The 18,840-nt window shown below is 42.3% G+C and overlaps 1 protein-coding gene across 1 annotated transcript in view; it reads left to right on the forward strand.

Annotated features, from left to right (window-relative positions):
* The first annotated feature begins 3,028 nt into the window (after window positions 1-3,028).
* The window catches only part of LOC115122774 (1-phosphatidylinositol 4,5-bisphosphate phosphodiesterase delta-1-like), a 118,823-nt gene continuing 103,011 nt past the window's right edge, over window positions 3,029-18,840 (forward strand). The window contains exons 1-2 of the mRNA XM_065007706.1: window positions 3,029-3,416; window positions 18,590-18,748. Coding sequence (XP_064863778.1) covers window positions 3,386-3,416; window positions 18,590-18,748 — 190 coding nt within the window. The 5' untranslated portion in view covers window positions 3,029-3,385. The remainder of the gene's footprint in view (window positions 3,417-18,589; window positions 18,749-18,840) is intronic.

Genomic DNA, 18,840 nt, shown 5'->3' on the forward strand with positions numbered 1-18,840 from the left:
ATGTAGTGTTGTGGTGTCTCTCTTTATGTAGTGTTGTGGTGTCTCTCTTTATGTAGTGTTGTGGTGTCTCTCTTTATGTAGTGTTGTCTCTCTTTATGTAGTGTTGTGTTGTCTCTCTTTATGTAGTGTTGTCTCTCTTTATGTAGTGTTGTGGTGTCTCTCTTTATGTAGTGTTGTGGTGTCTCTCTTTATGTAGTGTTGTGGTGTCTCTCTTTATGTAGTGTTGTGTCTCTCTTTATGTAGTGTTGTGGTGTCTCTCTTTATGTAGTGTTGTGGTGTCTCTCTTTATGTAGTGTTGTGTGTCTCTCTTTATGTAGTGTTGTGGTGTCTCTCTTTATGTAGTGTTGTCTCTCTTTATGTAGTGTTGTCTCTCTTTATGTAGTGTTGTGTTGTCTCTCTTTATGTAGTGTTGTGTTGTCTCTCTTTATGTAGTGTTGTGTTGTATCTCTTTATGTAGTGTTGTGTTGTCTCTCTTTATGTAGTGTTGTGGTGTCTCTCTTTATGTAGTGTTGTGTCTCTCTTTATGTAGTGTTGTGGTGTCTCTCTTTATGTAGTGTTGTGTTGTCTCTCTTTATGTAGTGTTGTGTCTCTCTTTATGTAGTGTTGTAGTGTCTCTCTTTATGTAGTGTTGTGGTGTCTCTCTTTATGTAGTGTTGTGGTGTCTCTCTTGTAGTGTGATGTGTTGTATCTCTTTATGTAGTGTTGTGGTGTCTCTCTATATGTAGTGTTGTGGTGTCTCTCTTTATGTAGTGTTGTGTTGTCTCTCTTTATGTAGTGTTGTGTTGTCTCTCTTTATGTAGTGTTGTGGTGTCTCTCTTTATGTAGTGTTGTCTCTCTTTATGTAGTGTTGTGGTGTCTCTCTTGTCGTGATGTGTTGTCTTATATTTTTATTTCATATATTTTAAATCTCAGCCCCTGTCCCCGCAGGAGGCCTTTTGCCTTTTGGTAGGTCGTCATTGTAAATAAGAATTTGTTCTTAACTGACTTGCCTTGCGAAAATTGAAAAAAAGTGTTGGATCCATAAGATGTCAAATAAAGGTTAAAGAAAAAATAGAAATAAAGCTTTAACTAGCAATACAACCCGATTGTGGTTCATTTATCTACTAATTTGATTATCTTTTTTAAGTGTCACTAATATCTGCTATAACATGGTAGATCACTATCAGAGATAGTGTTTATGTAGGTTGGACTTTTCATTGGTATTATTGCTTTTGGTCTGAGACCTGCCATGGGGAGAATGAATAGGTTTTTATTGGATAGCCTGTGACCTGCCATGGGGAGAATGAATAGGTTTTATTGGATAGCCTGTGACCTGCCATGGGGAGAATGAAAAAAAAGTTTTTATTGGATAGCCTGTGACCTGCCATGGGGAGAATGAATAGTTTTTATTGGATAGCCTGTGGGTCTGTGACCTGCTAAATTGATTATCTTTTTTAAGTGGATAGTCTGTGGGTCTGGTGACCTCACATGGGGAGAATGTTTATAGGTTTTCATTGGATAGCCTGTGGGTCTGTGACCTGCCATGGGGAGAATGAATAGGTTTTTATTGGATAGTCTGTGGGTCTGTGACCTGCCATGGGGAGAATGAATAGTTTTTTATTGGATAGTCTGTGGGTCTGTGACCTGCCATGGGGAGAATGAATAGGTTTTTATTGGATAGCCTGTGACCTGCCATGGGGAGAATGAATAGGTTTTTATTGGATAGCCTGTGACCTGCCATGGGGAGAATGAATAGGTTTTTATTGGATAGCCTGTGACCTGCCATGGGGAGAATGAATAGGTTTTTATTGGATAGCCTGTGACCTGCCATGGGGAGAATGAATAGGTTTTTATTGGATAGCCTGTGGGTCTGTGACCTGCCATGGGGAGAATGAATAGGTATTTTTTGATAGTCTGTGGGTCTGTGACCTGCCATGGGGAGAATGAATAGGTTTTTATTGGATAGTCTGTGGGTCTGAGACCTGCCATGGGGAGAATGAATAGGTTTTTATTGGATAGTCTGTGGGTCTGAGACCTGCCATGGGGAGAATGAATAGGTTTTTATTGGATAGTCTGTGGGTCTGTGACCTGCCATGGGGAGAATGAATAGGTTTTTATTGGATAGCCTGTGGGTCTGTGACCTGCCATGGGGAGAATGAATAGGTTTTTATTGGATAGCCTGTGGGTCTGAGACCTGCCATGGGGAGAATGAATAGGTTTTTATTGGATAGCCTGTGGGTCTGTGACCTGCCATGGGGAGAATGAATAGGTTTTTATTGGATAGTCTGTGACATCTCTTCCTCTCATACCTTGAAATAAAATATGTTTCACTGTTCATTTCTGTGTCATCAACCTAATAAAGCATCATGACCATGAACTGACACAGGACACCTGGGACTTGATTTCTCCCTGGCATTATTGGGGAGACCAACTCACTGTAAAGCATTATGACCATGAACTGACACAGGACACATGGGACTTGATTTCTACCTGGCATTATTGTGAAGACACACAACACAATTAAGCATTCAGTTCCAAATTACACCAGTAGAGGTCATTCGTTACATAAATTATAGCAAAAGTATGATTTTTGGTGACATTCACAAACATTAACAAGGCATCATTATTTTGCAATACCAATCAATGCGTGTTGACAATGTATTATTATTCGCTTTACTACGAATTGACATTACATTTATTTGTAGTGCTTCCATTTCACTTTCCACTCAACGATTGGTCGAGTAGAGAGTCAAGGTAGCTACTGGCTTCGGGTAAAGTCAGAGACGGTGGGTAATGAAGGGTCCTTGCTATTCTGGGTCCTTTGGATGTCCCTATGCCATTGAAGTTGACATTCAAAATTGTTAAAGTAAAGATTAAGATTATGGTAAAATAAAAGTTATGGTTAGGGATTAGAGTAAGGACGTCCCAAGGATCCCGGATAGGACTGTCCCTTGAGTAAGGACTGTCCTTTGTCTCCATGGCATAACCGTGATTAATTTAGCCTTGTGTCTTGTTCCAGTGCAAGGAAACACAAAGACACACAGCAGTAGAAATATGTATTGAAAAACAAATCAGAATTTCCCCTGCGTCAGGAATTCCATGAAGAGGTGTAGCCTAGCCCAGGCTGCAATACGATCACCCGTCCGACCGGTGTGGCGGTGCGGAGGGTGTTGGCTGGTTGGGCTGAAGGGCAAGGCGCATACTTCGTACTGGTTATGCTGTAGACTACCGGCTACTTTGCGCACTGTCTGCCTGGATCTAATCCGCAGCCGAAAGTGCCCAACGCTTTCTATCGCCGCTTTGCTATTTATCCATAGAGACCCTTGGATTTGTACGTGCGCGTCATTTCTGACCTGTGGAGTGATTTTACGCACAGGCAATTTGGGACTGATCTTATCGAATCCGAATGGAATCAAACGGCAAAGCGGGAAAACATGGTAGGTTGAGCTGCAGATATATGGACTATTGTGTGATATCTGTTCATATTTAGAGAACCTTCTTTTTTATGCTCTACTACCCGAACCACTACAACATCCGTTTGATCCCATTCCCCAATGGGCGTTGTGACCAGTAATGCTTGAGTGGAATGTGATTTGTTTGTCTGATTTTGTTGTCCTGCATCTTGTGTAGGGCTGACTGACTGACTGAGATTATTATCCTGAGTCTTGTGTAGGGCTGACTGACTGACTGATATTGTTGTCCTGAGTCTTGTGTAGGGCTGACTGACTGACTGAGATTATTATCCTGAGTCTTGTGTAGGGCTGACTGACTGACTGAGATTGTTGTCCTGAGTCTTGTGTAGGGCTAACTGACTGAGATTGTTGTCATGCGTCATGTGTAGGGCTGACTGACTGAGATTATTATCCTGAGTCTTGTGTAGGGCTGACTGACTGAGATTATTATCCTGAGTCTTGTATAGGGCTGACTGACTGAGATTGTTGTCCTGCTTCTTGTGTAGGGCTGACTGACTGACTGAGAGTGTTGTCCTGAGTCTTGTGTAGGGCTGACTGACTGACTGAGATTATTATCCTGAGTCTTGTGTGGGGCTGACTGACTGACTGAGAGTGTTGTCCTGAGTCTTGTGTAGGGCAGGTGTTAAACCAAGGACAAAGTAATGGTCGTTATTGTCCCAGAAAGAATAAGTAGAATAAATACTTAACGTTTGGAATGAACAATGTGGTTTATTGATGAGCAACAACATGTTTGTGTGCAGCCAGATCAGATATTATTATGTCTGGAGGCAGGCAGAGAGAGGCAGCCAACCAGGGAGCAGGTAGAGAGAGGCAGCCAACCAGGGAGCAGGTAGAGAGAGGCAGCCAACCAGGGAGCAGGCAGAGAGAGCAGCCAACCAGGGAGCAGGCAGAGGCAGCCAGCCAACCAGGGAGCAGGTAGAGAGAGGCAGCCAACCAGGGAGCAGGTAGAGAGAGGCAGCCAACCAGGGAGCAGGCAGAGAGAGGCAGCCAACCAGGGAGCAGGTAGAGAGAGGCAGCCAACCAGGGAGCAGGTAGAGAGAGGCAGCCAACCAGGGAGCAGGCAGAGAGAGGCAGCCAACCAGGGAGCAGGTAGAGAGGGCAGCCAACCAGGGAGCAGGTAGATAGAGGCAGCCAACCAGGGAGCAGGTAGAGAGAGGCAGCCAGAACAGGCAGCCAACAGGCAGAGAGAGGCAGCCAATCAGGGAGCAGGTAGATAGAGGCAGCCAACCAGGGAGCAGGTAGAGAGAGGCAGCCAAAGGGAGCAGGGAGCAGGCAGAGAGGAGGCAGCCAACCAGGGAGCAGGTAGAGAGAGGCAGCCAACCAGGGAGCAGGTAGATAGAGGCAGCCAACCAGGGAGCAGGCAGAGAGAGGCAGCCAACCAGGGAGCAGGCAGAGAGAGGCAGCCAACCAGGGAGCAGGTAGAGAGAGGCAGCCAACCAGGGAGCAGGTAGATAGAGGCAGCCAACCAGGGAGCAGGTAGAGAGAGGCAGCCAAACAGGGAGCAGGTAGAGAGAGGCAGCCAACCAGGGAGCAGGTAGAGAGAGGCAGCCAACCAGGGAGAATACATCCCAGGAGACAGCTCCTTCCTTCTGTGAATGATAAGTGATAAAGGGTAGCCAATGCACCTTAGGCGTTGTTGTATGCTGGATAGGCTGCAACTTGCTGTATCTGACTGCAATTAACAGTGGCCACAGTCATTGATATACCCCTTGATTTTGTCTTACCTTATCCTAACCAAAAAAAAGTACATTCATTTAACTCCAATTTACACTTAAATTAACAAGGAAGGACAGAGCAGTAATTACCAGATACTACTTAACATGTGAACTATGTCCAACTGACTCACCACCAGGGTTGGGTAGCTTACTTTCTAAATGTAATCCATTACAGTTACTAGTTACCTGTCCAACATTTGTAACTATGTAACTTTTGGATTACCCAAACTCAGAAAAGTAATCGGATTGCTTTCAGCTACTTTTAGATTCCTTTCCCCTTAAGAGGCATGAGAAGAATACAAAAATGTACAGTGCCTTCGGAAAGTATTCAGACCCCTTGACTTTTTCTACATTTTCATACGTTACAGATACATTACACACAATACCCCATAACCCACTGGAAATATCACATTTACATAAGTATTCAGACCCTTTACTCAGTACTTTGTTGAAGCACCTTTGGCAGCGATTACAGCCTTGAGTCTTCTTGGGTGTGATGCTACAAGCTTTGCACAACTCTATTTGGAGTTTCTCCCATTCTTCTCTGCAGATCCTCTCAAGCTCTGTCAGGTTGGATGGGGAGCGTTGCTGCACAGCTATTTTCAGGTCTCTCCAGAGATGTTCAAGTCCTGGCTTTGGCTTCTTTCTTTTATTTTTTTTCACCAGGTAGGCTAGTTGAGAACAAGTTCTGGCCAAGATAAAGCATAGCAATTCGACACATACAACAACACAGAGTTACACGTGGAATAAACAAAAATACAGTTAATAATACAGTACAACAAAAGAAAGCAAAAAGTCTATATACAGTGAGTGCAGATGAGGTAAGTTAAGACAATAAATAGGCCATGGTGGTGAAGTAATTACAATATAACAATTAAACACTGGAATGGTAGATGTGCAGAAGATGAATGTGCAGGTAGAGATACTGGGGTGCAAAGGAGCAAGTTAAATAAATACAGTATGGGGATGATAGGTAGATAGATAGATGGGCTGTTTACAGATGGGCTATGTACAGATGCAGTGGTCTGTGAGCTGCTCTGACAGCTGGTGCTTAAAGCTAGTGAGGGAGATGTGAGTCTCTAGCTTCAAAGATTTTTGCAGTTTGTTCCAGTCATTGGCATTAGAGAACTGGAAGGAAATACGACCAAAGGAGGAATTGGCTTTGGGGGTGACTAGTGCTGCTGGAGCGCGTGCTACGAGTGGGTGCTGTTATGGTGACCAGTGAGCTGAGATAAGGCGGGGCTTTACCTAGCAGAGACTTGTAGATAACCTGTAGCCAGTGGGTTTGGCGACGAGTATGAAGCGAGGGCCAACCAACGAGAGCGTACAGGTCGCAATGGTGGGTAGTATATAGGGATTTGGTGACAAAACAGATGGCACTGTGATAGACTGCATCCAGTTTGTTGAGCTGGAGGCTATTTTATAGATTACATCGCTGAAGTCGAGGATCGGTAGGATGGTCAGTTTTACGAGGGTATGTTTGGCAGCATGAGTGAAGGATGCTTTGGTGCGATATAGGAAGCCGATTCTAGATGTCATTTTGGATTGGAGATGCTTAATGTGAGTCTGGAAAGAGAGTTTACAGTCTAACCAGACACCTAGGTATTTGTAGTTGTCCACGTATTCTAAGTCAGAGCCGTCCAGAGTAGAGGTCGACCGATTAATCGGAATGTCCGATTAATTAGGGCCGATATCAAGTTTTCATAACAATCGGAAATCTGTATTTTTGGGCACCGATTTGTATTTTTTTTTATATATGTATTTTTATATACCTTTATTTAACCAGGCAAGTCAGTTAAGAACACATTCTTATTTTCAATGACGGCCGAGGAACGGTGGGTTAACTGCCTCGTTATAAGGGCAGAACGACAGATTTTCACCTTGTCAGCTCGGGGGATTCAATCTTGCAACCTTACAGTTAACTAGTCCAACGCAATAACAACCTGCCGCTCTCTCGTTGCACTCCACAAGGAGACTGCCTGTTACGCGAATGCAGTAAGCCAAGGTAAGTTGCTAGCTAGCATTAAATTTATCTCATAAAAAACAATCAATCATAATCACTAGTTAACTACACATGGTTGATGATATTACTAGATATTATCTAGCGTGTCCTGCGTTGCATATAATCTGACTGAGCATACAAGCATACAAGTATCTAAGTATCTGATTGAGCGGTGGTAGGCAGAAGCAGGCGCGTAAACATTCATTCAAACAGCACTTTCGTGCGTTTTGTTAGCAGCTCTTCGTTGTGTTTCAAGCTTTGCTCTGTTTATGACTTCAAGCCTATCAACTCCTGAGATGAGGCTGGTGTAACCGAAGTGAAATGGCTAGCTAGTTGGTGCGCGCTAATAGCGTTTCAAACGTCACTCGCTTTGAGCCTTTTAGTAGTTGTTCCCCTTGCTCTGCATGGGTAACGTTGCTTCGATGGTGGCTGTTGTCGTTGTCCAGGGAGGAGCCAATGAGAGGGACGGAAACTATACTTTTACAGTAGCACTACTAAAGTGCCTATAAGAACATCTAATAGTCAAAGGTTAATGAAATACAAATGGTATAGAGTCCTATAATTCCTATAATAACTACAACCTAAAACTTCTTACCTGGGAATATTGAAGACTCATATTAAAAGGAACCACCGGCTTTCATGTTCTGAGCAAGGACTTAAACGTTAGCTTTCTTACATAGCACATATTGCACTTGTACTTTCTTCTCCAACACTTTGTTTTTGCATTATTTAAACCAAATTGAACATGTTTCATTATTTACTTGAGGCTAAATTGATTTTATTGATGTATTATATTAAGTTAAAATAAGTGTTCATTCAGTATTGTTGTAATTGTCATTATTACAAATAAATAAATACAAATCGGCCGATTATTCGGTATCGGCTTTTTTGGTCCTCCAATAATCTGTATCAGCGTTGAAAAATCATAATCGGTCGACCTCTAGTAGACACACCGTCCAGAGTAGTGATGCTGGATGGGCGAGCAGGTGCGGGCAGTGATCGATTGAATAGCATGCATTTAGTTTTACTTGCATTTAAGAGCAGTTGGAGGCCACGGAAGGAGTGTTGTAAGGCATTGAAGCTTGTCTGGAGGTTAGTTAATACAGTGTCCAAAGAAGGGCCAGAAGTATACAGAATGGTGTCGTCTGCATAGAGGTTGATCAGAGAATCACCAGCAGCAAGAGCAACATCATTGATGTATACAGAGAAGAGAGTGGGCCTGAGAATTGAACCCTGTGGCACACCAATAGAGACTGCCAGGCCCTCCGATTTGACACACTGAACTCTATCAGAGAAGTAGTTGGTGAACCAGGCGAGGCAGTCATTTGAGAAACCAAGGCTGTTGAGTCTGCCGATAAGAATGTGGTGACAGTGTTTCCTAACCTCAGAGCAGTGGGCGCTGGGAGGAGGTGTTCTTATTCTCCATGGACTTTACAGTGTCCTAGAAATTTTGGGAGTTAGTACTACAGGATGCAAATTTCTTGTCCACTCAAGGACATTGAGATTTGTTTCGAAGCCACTCCTGTGTTGTCTTGGCTGTGTCTTACTTGTTGTCTCAGTGTTATTACCCTGTAATAGAGACCCCTTAAAATGAAGCGTTATCATTATTTTTTGCAGTGTAGGGAACACGCCTTGTCCTCGCAGACCTGCGAATGTCATGGCTTTTGAGCTTATTTTTGCAAATTTCTAAAGGAAGCATCGGTAGCATCGGTAGCATCGGGATATATTAGAGGAGAGAAGTGAAAGGTGTTCCTGATGTATTGTTCGCATAAATGTCTGAAAAAGACTAAATCAGAGGAGGTGTTCCAAGAGCACGCGAGAACAGGAGAATGGCAAACTCTTAGGTAGGGTTTCCTGAACACGAGGTGTTACCTGTCTGTCGGCTTTCAGGGCAGTCTGTTATATTATTGCAAAGACATAGCATGGCAGTTGCTGAATACACAGGCTGGCGGTAGACGAAGTACTACTCCTGGATCTTCTTTTGGCAAGGGACACCACCGCCACCCATGCCTACAATTGTGATTGGAGCATTTTCCCGCAAGGAGTGTGCAGGAATGCCGCATCAAATCCTAAAATGGCTCAACAATGTAGAAAATTAGCCATGAAAATAGTATTGGTAATATGAAGGCATGTCGTAATGACAAAATATCAGGATAGTATGAGCCTTTTATACTATATTACATGAATCAGTCACGTGGACGACATTAACATACAGTACATAGAATAAATAAACAAACAGTAGGGATTTATTTACATTTGAGTCATTTAGCAGACTCTCTGATCCAGAGCCACTACAGTAGTGAGTCATTTAGCAGACTCTCTGATCCAGAGCCACTACAGTAGTGAGTCATTTAGCAGACTCTCTTATCCAGAGCCACTACAGTAGTGAGTCATTTAGCAGACTCTCTGATCCAGGCCACTACAGTAGTGAGTCATTTAGCAGACTCTCTTATCCAGAGCCACTACAGTAGTGAGTCATTTAGCAGACTCTCTTATCCAGAGCCACTACAGTAGTGAGTCATTTAGCAGACTCTCTTATCCAGAGCCACTACAGTAGTGAGTCATTTAGCAGACTCTCTTATCCAGAGCCACTACAGTAGTGAGTCATTTAGCAGACTCTCTTATCCAGAGCCACTACAGTAGTGAGTCATTTAGCAGACTCTCTTATCCAGAGCCACTACAGTAGTGAGTCATTTAGCAGACTCTCTGATCCAGAGCCACTACAGTAGTGAGTCATTTAGCAGACTCTCTGATCCAGAGCCACTACAGTAGTGAGTCATTTAGCAGACGCTCTGATCCAGGGCCACTACAGTAGTGAGTCATTTAGCAGACTCTCTGATCCAGGCCACTACAGTAGTGAGTCATTTAGCAGACTCTCTTATCCAGAGCCACTACAGTAGTGAGTCATTTAGCAGACTCTCTTATCCAGAGCCACTACAGTAGTGAGTCATTTAGCAGACTCTCTTATCCAGAGCCACTACAGTAGTGAGTCATTTAGCAGACTCTCTTATCCAGAGCCACTACAGTAGTGAGTCATTTAGCAGACTCTCTTATCCAGAGCCACTACAGTAGTGAGTCATTTAGCAGACTCTCTTATCCAGAGCCACTACAGTAGTGAGTCATTTAGCAGACTCTCTGATCCAGAGCCACTACAGTAGTGAGTCATTTAGCAGACTCTCTGATCCAGGGCCACTACAGTAGTGAGTCATTTAGCAGACTCTCTGATCCAGGCCCACTACAGTAGTGAGTCATTTAGCAGACTCTCTGATCCAGAGCCACTACAGTAGTGAGTCATTTAGCAGACTCTCTGATCCAGAGCCACTACAGTAGTGAGTCATTTAGCAGACTCTCTTATCCAGAGCCACTACAGTAGTGAGTCATTTAGCAGACTCTCTTATCCAGAGCCACTACAGTAGTGAGTCATTTAGCAGACTCTCTTATCCAGAGCCACTACAGTAGTGAGTCATTTAGCAGACTCTCTTTATCCAGAGCCACTACAGTAGTGAGTCATTTAGCAGACTCTCTTATCCAGAGCCACTACAGTAGTGAGTCATTTAGCAGACTCTCTTATCCAGAGCCACTACAGTAGTGAGTCATTTAGCAGACTCTCTTATCCAGAGCCACTACAGTAGTGAGTCATTTAGCAGACTCTCTTATCCAGAGCCACTACAGTAGTGAGTCATTTAGCAGACTCTCTTATCCAGAGCCACTACAGTAGTGAGTGCACACGTTCTCTTACCTTTTTCGTACTGGTCCCCTGTGGGAATCTAACCCACAACCCTGGTGTTGCAAGCGCCATGCTCTACGAACTGAGCCACACAGGACCACATGAAGTCCCAGTGAGACCAGATCTCTTTAAATGACCCACTCTTTATCCAGTGTTAATCTGCTAAATTGTAATTATTCACTCCTATGGCCTATTTATTGCCTACCTCCTCATGCCTTTTGCACACAATGTATATAGATTCCTTTTTTTCTATTATGTTATTGACTTGTTAATTGTTTATTGTTTACTCCATCTGTAACTCTGTGTTGTTGTCTGTTCACACTGCTATGCTTTATCTTGGCCAGGTCGCAGTTGCAAATGAGAACTTGTTCTCAACTAGCCTACCTGGTTAAATAAAGGTGTTCTCAACTAGCCTACCTGGTTAAATAAAGGTGTTCTCAACTAGCCTACCTGGTTAAATGGTTAAAGGTGAAATAAAATAATAACATTTACACAGGAAGTCCCATGGAATCTAGATCTATTTATTTACACAGGAAGTCCCAGTGAGAAAGTCCCTTTCAGTCCCAGTTACAATATGCCTATAGGGTGTCTTTATACTGTAACTGTTGTAAACAATGTTTAGACGACTGTGGTGTGGCTGTTGAGCTCCCAGAATGCAATATGTGATTGTTATGGAGCTGTTTAATCATCAAGGGAGCACTTTGTAAACTCTGTCTGGCACAAAGCACTAGGACTAGGACGTAAAACTTTTCAACTTTTCACAGTAACATCTACATCTGGTTTGGCGTTAGGGTTAGAATGTGGAATGCTTTATTTTCCCTCCAACACTTGTCAGGAAAACACACTCATCTCTGCAGTGCTGCTGGTCAGCCTGTGGTTCATATAGAAACAGCCAACAGATCAACTATGAGAACAACACTGGTTTACGTCTAAGGGTTCTTCATGTTGCTGTTACTGACAGGTTTTTCTATCTTTGCTGAATTTCTCTTTTTCCTGCAAACATTCTTTGTTGAAGAAAATGAAAAATGTTTTATGAAGATGTAAAACATCTTTGCCACAGTCCTCTCTTTCCTTCCACCACCTTGCAGTCCTCTCTTTCCTTCCACCACCTTGCAGTCCTCTCTTTCTTTCCACCACCTTGCAGTCATCTCTTTCCTACCACCACCCTGCAGTCCTCTCTTTCCTTCCACCACCTTGCAGTCATCTCTTTCCTTCCACCACCTTGCAGTCCTCTCTTTCCTGCCACCACCTTGCAGTCCTCTCTTTCCTACCACCACCTTGCAGTCCTCTCTTTACTGCCACCACCTTGCAGTCCTCTCTTTCCTGCCACCACCTTGCAGTCCTCTCTTTCCTTCCACCACCTTGCAGTCCTCTCTTTCCTACCACCACCTTGCAGTCCTCTCTTTCCTGCCACCACCTTGCAGTCCTCTCTTTCCTACCACCACCTTGCAGTCCTCTCTTTCCTGCCACCACCTTGCAGTCCTCTCTTTCCTACCACCACCTTGCAGTCCTCTCTTTCCTTCCACCACCTTCCACTGTAGCGCTCTCAGGTTGGGCTGTGTTCAGGTTGGGCTGTGTTCAGGTTGGGCTGTGTTCAGGTTGGGCTGTGTTCAGGTTGGGCTGTGTTCAGGTTGGGCTGTTCAGGTTGGGCCGTGTTCAGGTTGGGCAGTGTTCACGTTGGGCCGTGTTCATGTTGACCCGTGTTCACGTTGACCCGTGTTCACGTTGACCCGTGTTCACGTTGACGCGTGTTCACGTTGACCCGTGTTCACGTTGACCCGTGTTCACGTTGACCCGTGTTCATGTTGGGCTGTGTTCATGTTGGGCTGCATTCATGTTAGGATATGTTCAGGGTAAGATGTGTTCAGGTTGAGCTGTGTTCATGTTGTGCTGCATTCATGTTAGGATATGTTCAGGGTAAGATGTGTTCAGGTTGGGCTGTGTGTATAAAAGGTGCCTTGTTTACATTATTTACAATAAAGCAGCAATCAGCAATTGAAACATTAACAGAGCGTGTACAAAGCAGGGTGCTGGAGAAAGATAATCACTCTCAAATTCATAAACATAGCTATGGATGCAAGGATTGACCATCCATGATATTACAGTAACAGGATCTTTTTAAACATGTTTTGAGGCTGTACAGTGTTTGTTTACATGTACTTTGTTTACAAACATTGGAGTAAAACAAGCTTATATTTTGGGTTCTCATGGAGTGTGACAGTTGAACTAAGCATTTATAAGGCATTTATAAGTTATATATTTCAGGAATCAATTGGTGTATATTTTTTATTTATAAGCTAAGAATGGATGTAAAATTGTAGATTGCCCCTTTAAATGAGGGTTGTAAAGCCCCAGACTAGCCCCACCGTTACTACTGCAGATGTAAATACTGTTGTAATTAAAAATACTGCAATGTTTCATTACACCCAAACATGGGTACAGACACACGGACTGACTGACTGGCTGACTGACTGACTGACCGACTAAACGACTGGCTGACTGGATGACTGACCGACAAAACAACTGGCTGACTGGATTACTGACCGACTGGCTGACTGACCGATTGGCTGACTGACTGGCTGACCGATTGACTGACTGGCTGGCTGATTGACTGGCCGACCGACCGTCTGGCTAACTGGCTGGCAGACTGACTGACTGTTATTAGCTGGTGTTTATATTGGTTAGAGGTCGGTATAGTGGATGGATAAAGAGTCTGTTTTTAAAGAGCATGTCTCTCTGAGTTTCCATGTCTCACTGGAAACGGATTAGTCAGCTTAAAGATAGGAACAGAAACTATCCACTGCTAAAAGTAAAGGAAACCAATGGGAAATCTGTCCCATATAAACTGATCAGGTCATATTTACAATGGTAGAGGTTAGGATTGTGTTTATAATGGTAGAGGTTAGGATTGGTTTTATAATGGTAGAGGTTAGGATTGTGTTTATAATGGTAGAGGTTAGGATTGTGTTTATAATGGTAGAGGTTAGGATTGTGTTTATAATGGTAGAGGTTAGGATTGGTTTTATAATGGTAGAGGTTAGGATTGTGTTTATAATGGTAGAGGTTAGGATTGTGTTTATAATGGTAGAGGTTAGGATTGTGTTTATAATGTTAGAGGTTAGGATTGTGTTTATAATGGTAGTGGTTAGGATTGTGTTTATAATGGTAGAGGTTAGGATTGTGTTTATAATGGTAGTGGTTAGGATTGTGTTTATAATGGTAGAGGTTAGGGCCTGCTCAGCCATCCTTTTCCTGTAGTCCACGAGCATCTGTTTTGTCTTGATCACATTGAGGGAGAGGTTGTTGTCCTGGCACCACACTGCCAGGTCTCTGACCTCCTCACTTTAGGCTGTCTCATCGTTGTCGATGATCAAGCCTACCACCTTTGTGTCGCCTGCAAACTTAATGATGGTTTTGGAGTCGTGCTTGGCCACACAGTGGTGGATGAACAGGCAGTACAGGAGGGGACTAAGCACGTGCCCTGAGGGGCCCCCATGTTGAGGATCAGTGTTTTGGCGGTGATTTTGCCTACCCTCACCACCTTGGGTCATCACGCCAGAAAGTCCAGAATCCAGTTGCAGAGGGAGGTGTTCAGACCCAGAGTCCTAAACTTGGTGACGAGCTTTGATGTGTTGTACGCTGAGCTGTAGTCAATGAACAGCATTCTCACGTAGGTGTTCCTTTCGTCCAGGTGGGAAAGCGCAGTGTGGAGTGCAATAGAGATTGTGTCCTCTATGGATCTGTTGGGGTGGTATGAAAATTGGAGTGGGTCTAGGGGGCCGGGATGGTGGAGTTGATGTGAGCCATGACCAGCCTTTCAAAGCACTTCATGGCTACAGATGTGAGTGCTACGGGTCAGTAAGTCCTTTAGGCAGGTTCCCTTGGTATTCTTGGGCACAGGGACTATGGTGGTCTGCTTGAAACAGATAGCTATTACAGACTTGTGCTGCTCTCATGCATGCTTCAGTGTTGCTTGCCTCAGAGGGTGCATATAAGTCATTTAGCTCGACTTGCAGCCTTGTGTCACTGGGCAGCTCGTGGTTGGGATTCCCTTTGACATTTACCCTCCCAAACAGGTATCCTACATCCTATAATGACATTTTAACTTGACAATATCATATTTGCATTGATTGTTTGGAGGGGGAAATTCTCAAAAGGGTTTTATTGTTATTGATTTTGTACAATCACCTTTGTAGGGCCCTATAATATCAGTTTTATCTTTTGGTAAATTAAATTTTCACAGTATTATTTTTCCCAGTTTTCTTGTTTTTTTTTCAGGTTCACTCTCAAAATCACACGTTGTTAATAGAAAAGCTACATTATTCTAAGTTCACAACAATTCTTAAACCAAATCAGGAGACCACTTTTGAGGTCTGGGAACAATAAACAATTATATTTTGTCCTTTAATTAAATGAATGCCTAGCAAGAGACCATTGTGTTTGGATAGTGGTGTTAGTGTAGGCTACATGTGGTGGCGGAGTTTACAAAACAATTACCCCGCGATTGATACAAATCACTATGACATCATGCTGCCAGACAGACCTACTCAAAACAATTACCCCGCGATTGATACAAATCACTATGACATCATTCTGCCAGACAGAACCTACTCAAAACAATTACCCCGCGATTGATACAAATCACTATGACATCATGCTGCCAGACAGAACCTACTCAAAACAATTACCTCGCGATTGATACAAATCACTGTGACATCATTCTGCCAGACAGAACCTACTCAAAACAATTACCCCGCGATTGATACAAATCACTGTGACATCATTCTGCCAGACAGAACCTACTCAAAACAATTACCCCGCGATTGATACAAATCACTATGACATCATTCTGCCAGACAGACCTACTCTGCAGTCAACATTTAATTGTTTCCCAAGGTTTCTTGGGAAAGCCTTTAGAAACGTTCATTCAAACAGTGCATGATGACTGCATGACTTCAGACTAAAGGTTATGAATAGTGTGCACACACCCTCACACCCTTTGTTCAATCATAAGACTATAACACCATAACAACCACAACAATCATAAGACTATAACACCATAACAACCACAACACACACAACAACCATAACACCATAACACCACACCCATAGCACCATAACAACCACAACAACCATAACACTATAACACCCATAACAACCATAACACTATAACACCCATAACAACATTAACAACCATAACATCCAAAACTACCATAACAACCATACCAACATTAACAACCATAACACTATAACACCCTTTACACCCATAACAACCACAACACACACAACAACCATAACACCATAACACCACACCCATAGCACCATAACAACCACAACAACCACAACAACCATAACACTATAACACCCATAACACTCATAACACCCATATCAACCATAACAACCATAACACCATAACACCACACCCATAGCACCATAACAACCACAACAACCATAACACTATAACAACCATAACAACCATGACAACATTAACACTATAACACCCATATCAACCATAACAACCATAACAACCATAACAACATTAACAACCATAACACTATAACACCAATAACACCCATAACACTATAACGCCCATAACAACCATAACACCCATAACAACATTAACAACATAACACTATAACACCCTTAACAACCATAACAACATTAACAACCATAACACTATAACACCCATAACAATAATAACACTATAACACCCATAACAACCATAACACCCAAAACTACCATAACAACCATACCAACCATAACACCCAAAACTACCATAACAACCATACCAACCATAACACTATAACACCCATAACAACCATAACACCAAAACACCCATAACACTATAACACCCATAGCACTATAATAACCATAACGACCATAACACCCATAACACTATAACACCCATAGCACTATAATAACCATAACGACCATAACACCCATAACACCCATAACAACCTTAAAAAGATCCCGGTAACGGGATTGATTTGACAACATCCAGTGAAATTGCAGGGCACCAAATAGAAAAACAGAAACACTCATAATAACAATTCACAAAACATACATGTATAATACATCAAAATAAAGCTTAACTTCTTGTTAACCAAGCTGTAGTGTCAGATTTCAAAAAGGCTTTACGGCGAAGTAGACCATGCGATCATCTGAGGACAGCACCCCGCATACAAACTCATGAAAATCAGAGTTTGCGACATACAACTCACGACATACAACTCGCGACATACAACTCAGAAATAACGATATAATTCATGCCTTACCTTTGAAGATCTTCTTCTGTAACACCCATAACAACCATAACACCCATAACACTATAACACCCATAACAACCATAACAACCATAACACCCATAACACTATAACACCCATAACAACCATAACAACCATAACACTATAACACCCATAACAACCATAACAACCATAACAACATTAACAACTATAACACCCATAACAACATTAACAACCATAACAACATTAACAACCATAACACCCATAACAACATTAACAACATTAACACCCATAACAACCATAACAACATTAACAACCATAACACCCATAACAACATTAACAACCATAACAACATTAACAACCATAACAACCATAACAACATTAACAACCATAACACCCATAACAACATTAACAACCATAACACCCATAACAACATTAACAACCATAACACCCATAACAACCATAACAACATTAACAACCATAACACCCATAACAACATTAACAACCATAACACCCATAACAACATTAACAACCATAACAACCATAACAACATTAACAACCATAACACCCATAACAACATTAACAACCATAACACCCATAACAACATTAACAACCATAACACCCATAACAACATTAACAACCATAACACCCATAACAACATTAACAACCATAACACCCATAACAACATTAACAACCATAACACCCATAACAACATTAACAACCATAACACCCATAACAACATTAACAACCATAACAACCATAACAACATTAACAACCATAACACCCATAACAATATTAACAACCATAACACCCATAACAACATTAACAACCATAACACCCATAACAACATTAACAACCATAACAACCATAACAACATTAACAACCATAACAACCATAACAACATTAACAACCATAACACCCATAACAACATTAACAACCATAACACCCATAACAACATTAACAACCATAACACCCATAACAACATTAACACCCATAACAACCATAACAACATTAACAACCATAACACCCATAACAACATTAACAACCATAACACCCATAACAACATTAACAACCATAACACCCATAACACCCATAACAACCATAACACCCATAACAACATTAACAACCATAACACCCATAACAACATTAACAACCATAACAACCATAACACCCATAACAACATTAACAACCATAACACCCATAACAACCATGACAACCTTAACAACCATGACAACCATAACAACCATGACAACCTTAACAACCATAACACCCACAACAAACTTAACAACATTAACACCCACAACAAACTTAACAACCTTATCAACCATTTTTGGTTCTAGGTCGATTTTCAAGCATTTTGAATGAGGAGCCGTTTGGGAGCCAAATGATGCAGCACTTTTATGTGACGGTTAATGTCTGCCTGACCTCTAACCTCTGTGTGACCCCACTAGGTTTAGAGGGCGATGTGGACCTTCAGTTCCTGCTGGTGGGGGGAAAGCTGATGAAAGTAAAGTCTTCCTCTTGGAAAAAGGAGCGAATGTACAAGCTGCATGATGACAATGTGACCATATGGCATGAGTCACACAGGATCTTCAAGAGAAAACAAACCTGTGAGTACTGCATTGTTACTGTACCATTCATCTACATCAACATCTACAACTGAATTAAAGGTAGCCCATTGATGGGCCTCAAACACATTTAT

The sequence above is a fragment of the Oncorhynchus nerka genome, linkage group LG22, assembly GCF_034236695.1.
Source record: "Oncorhynchus nerka isolate Pitt River linkage group LG22, Oner_Uvic_2.0, whole genome shotgun sequence".
Classification (NCBI taxonomy): domain Eukaryota; kingdom Metazoa; phylum Chordata; class Actinopteri; order Salmoniformes; family Salmonidae; genus Oncorhynchus; species Oncorhynchus nerka.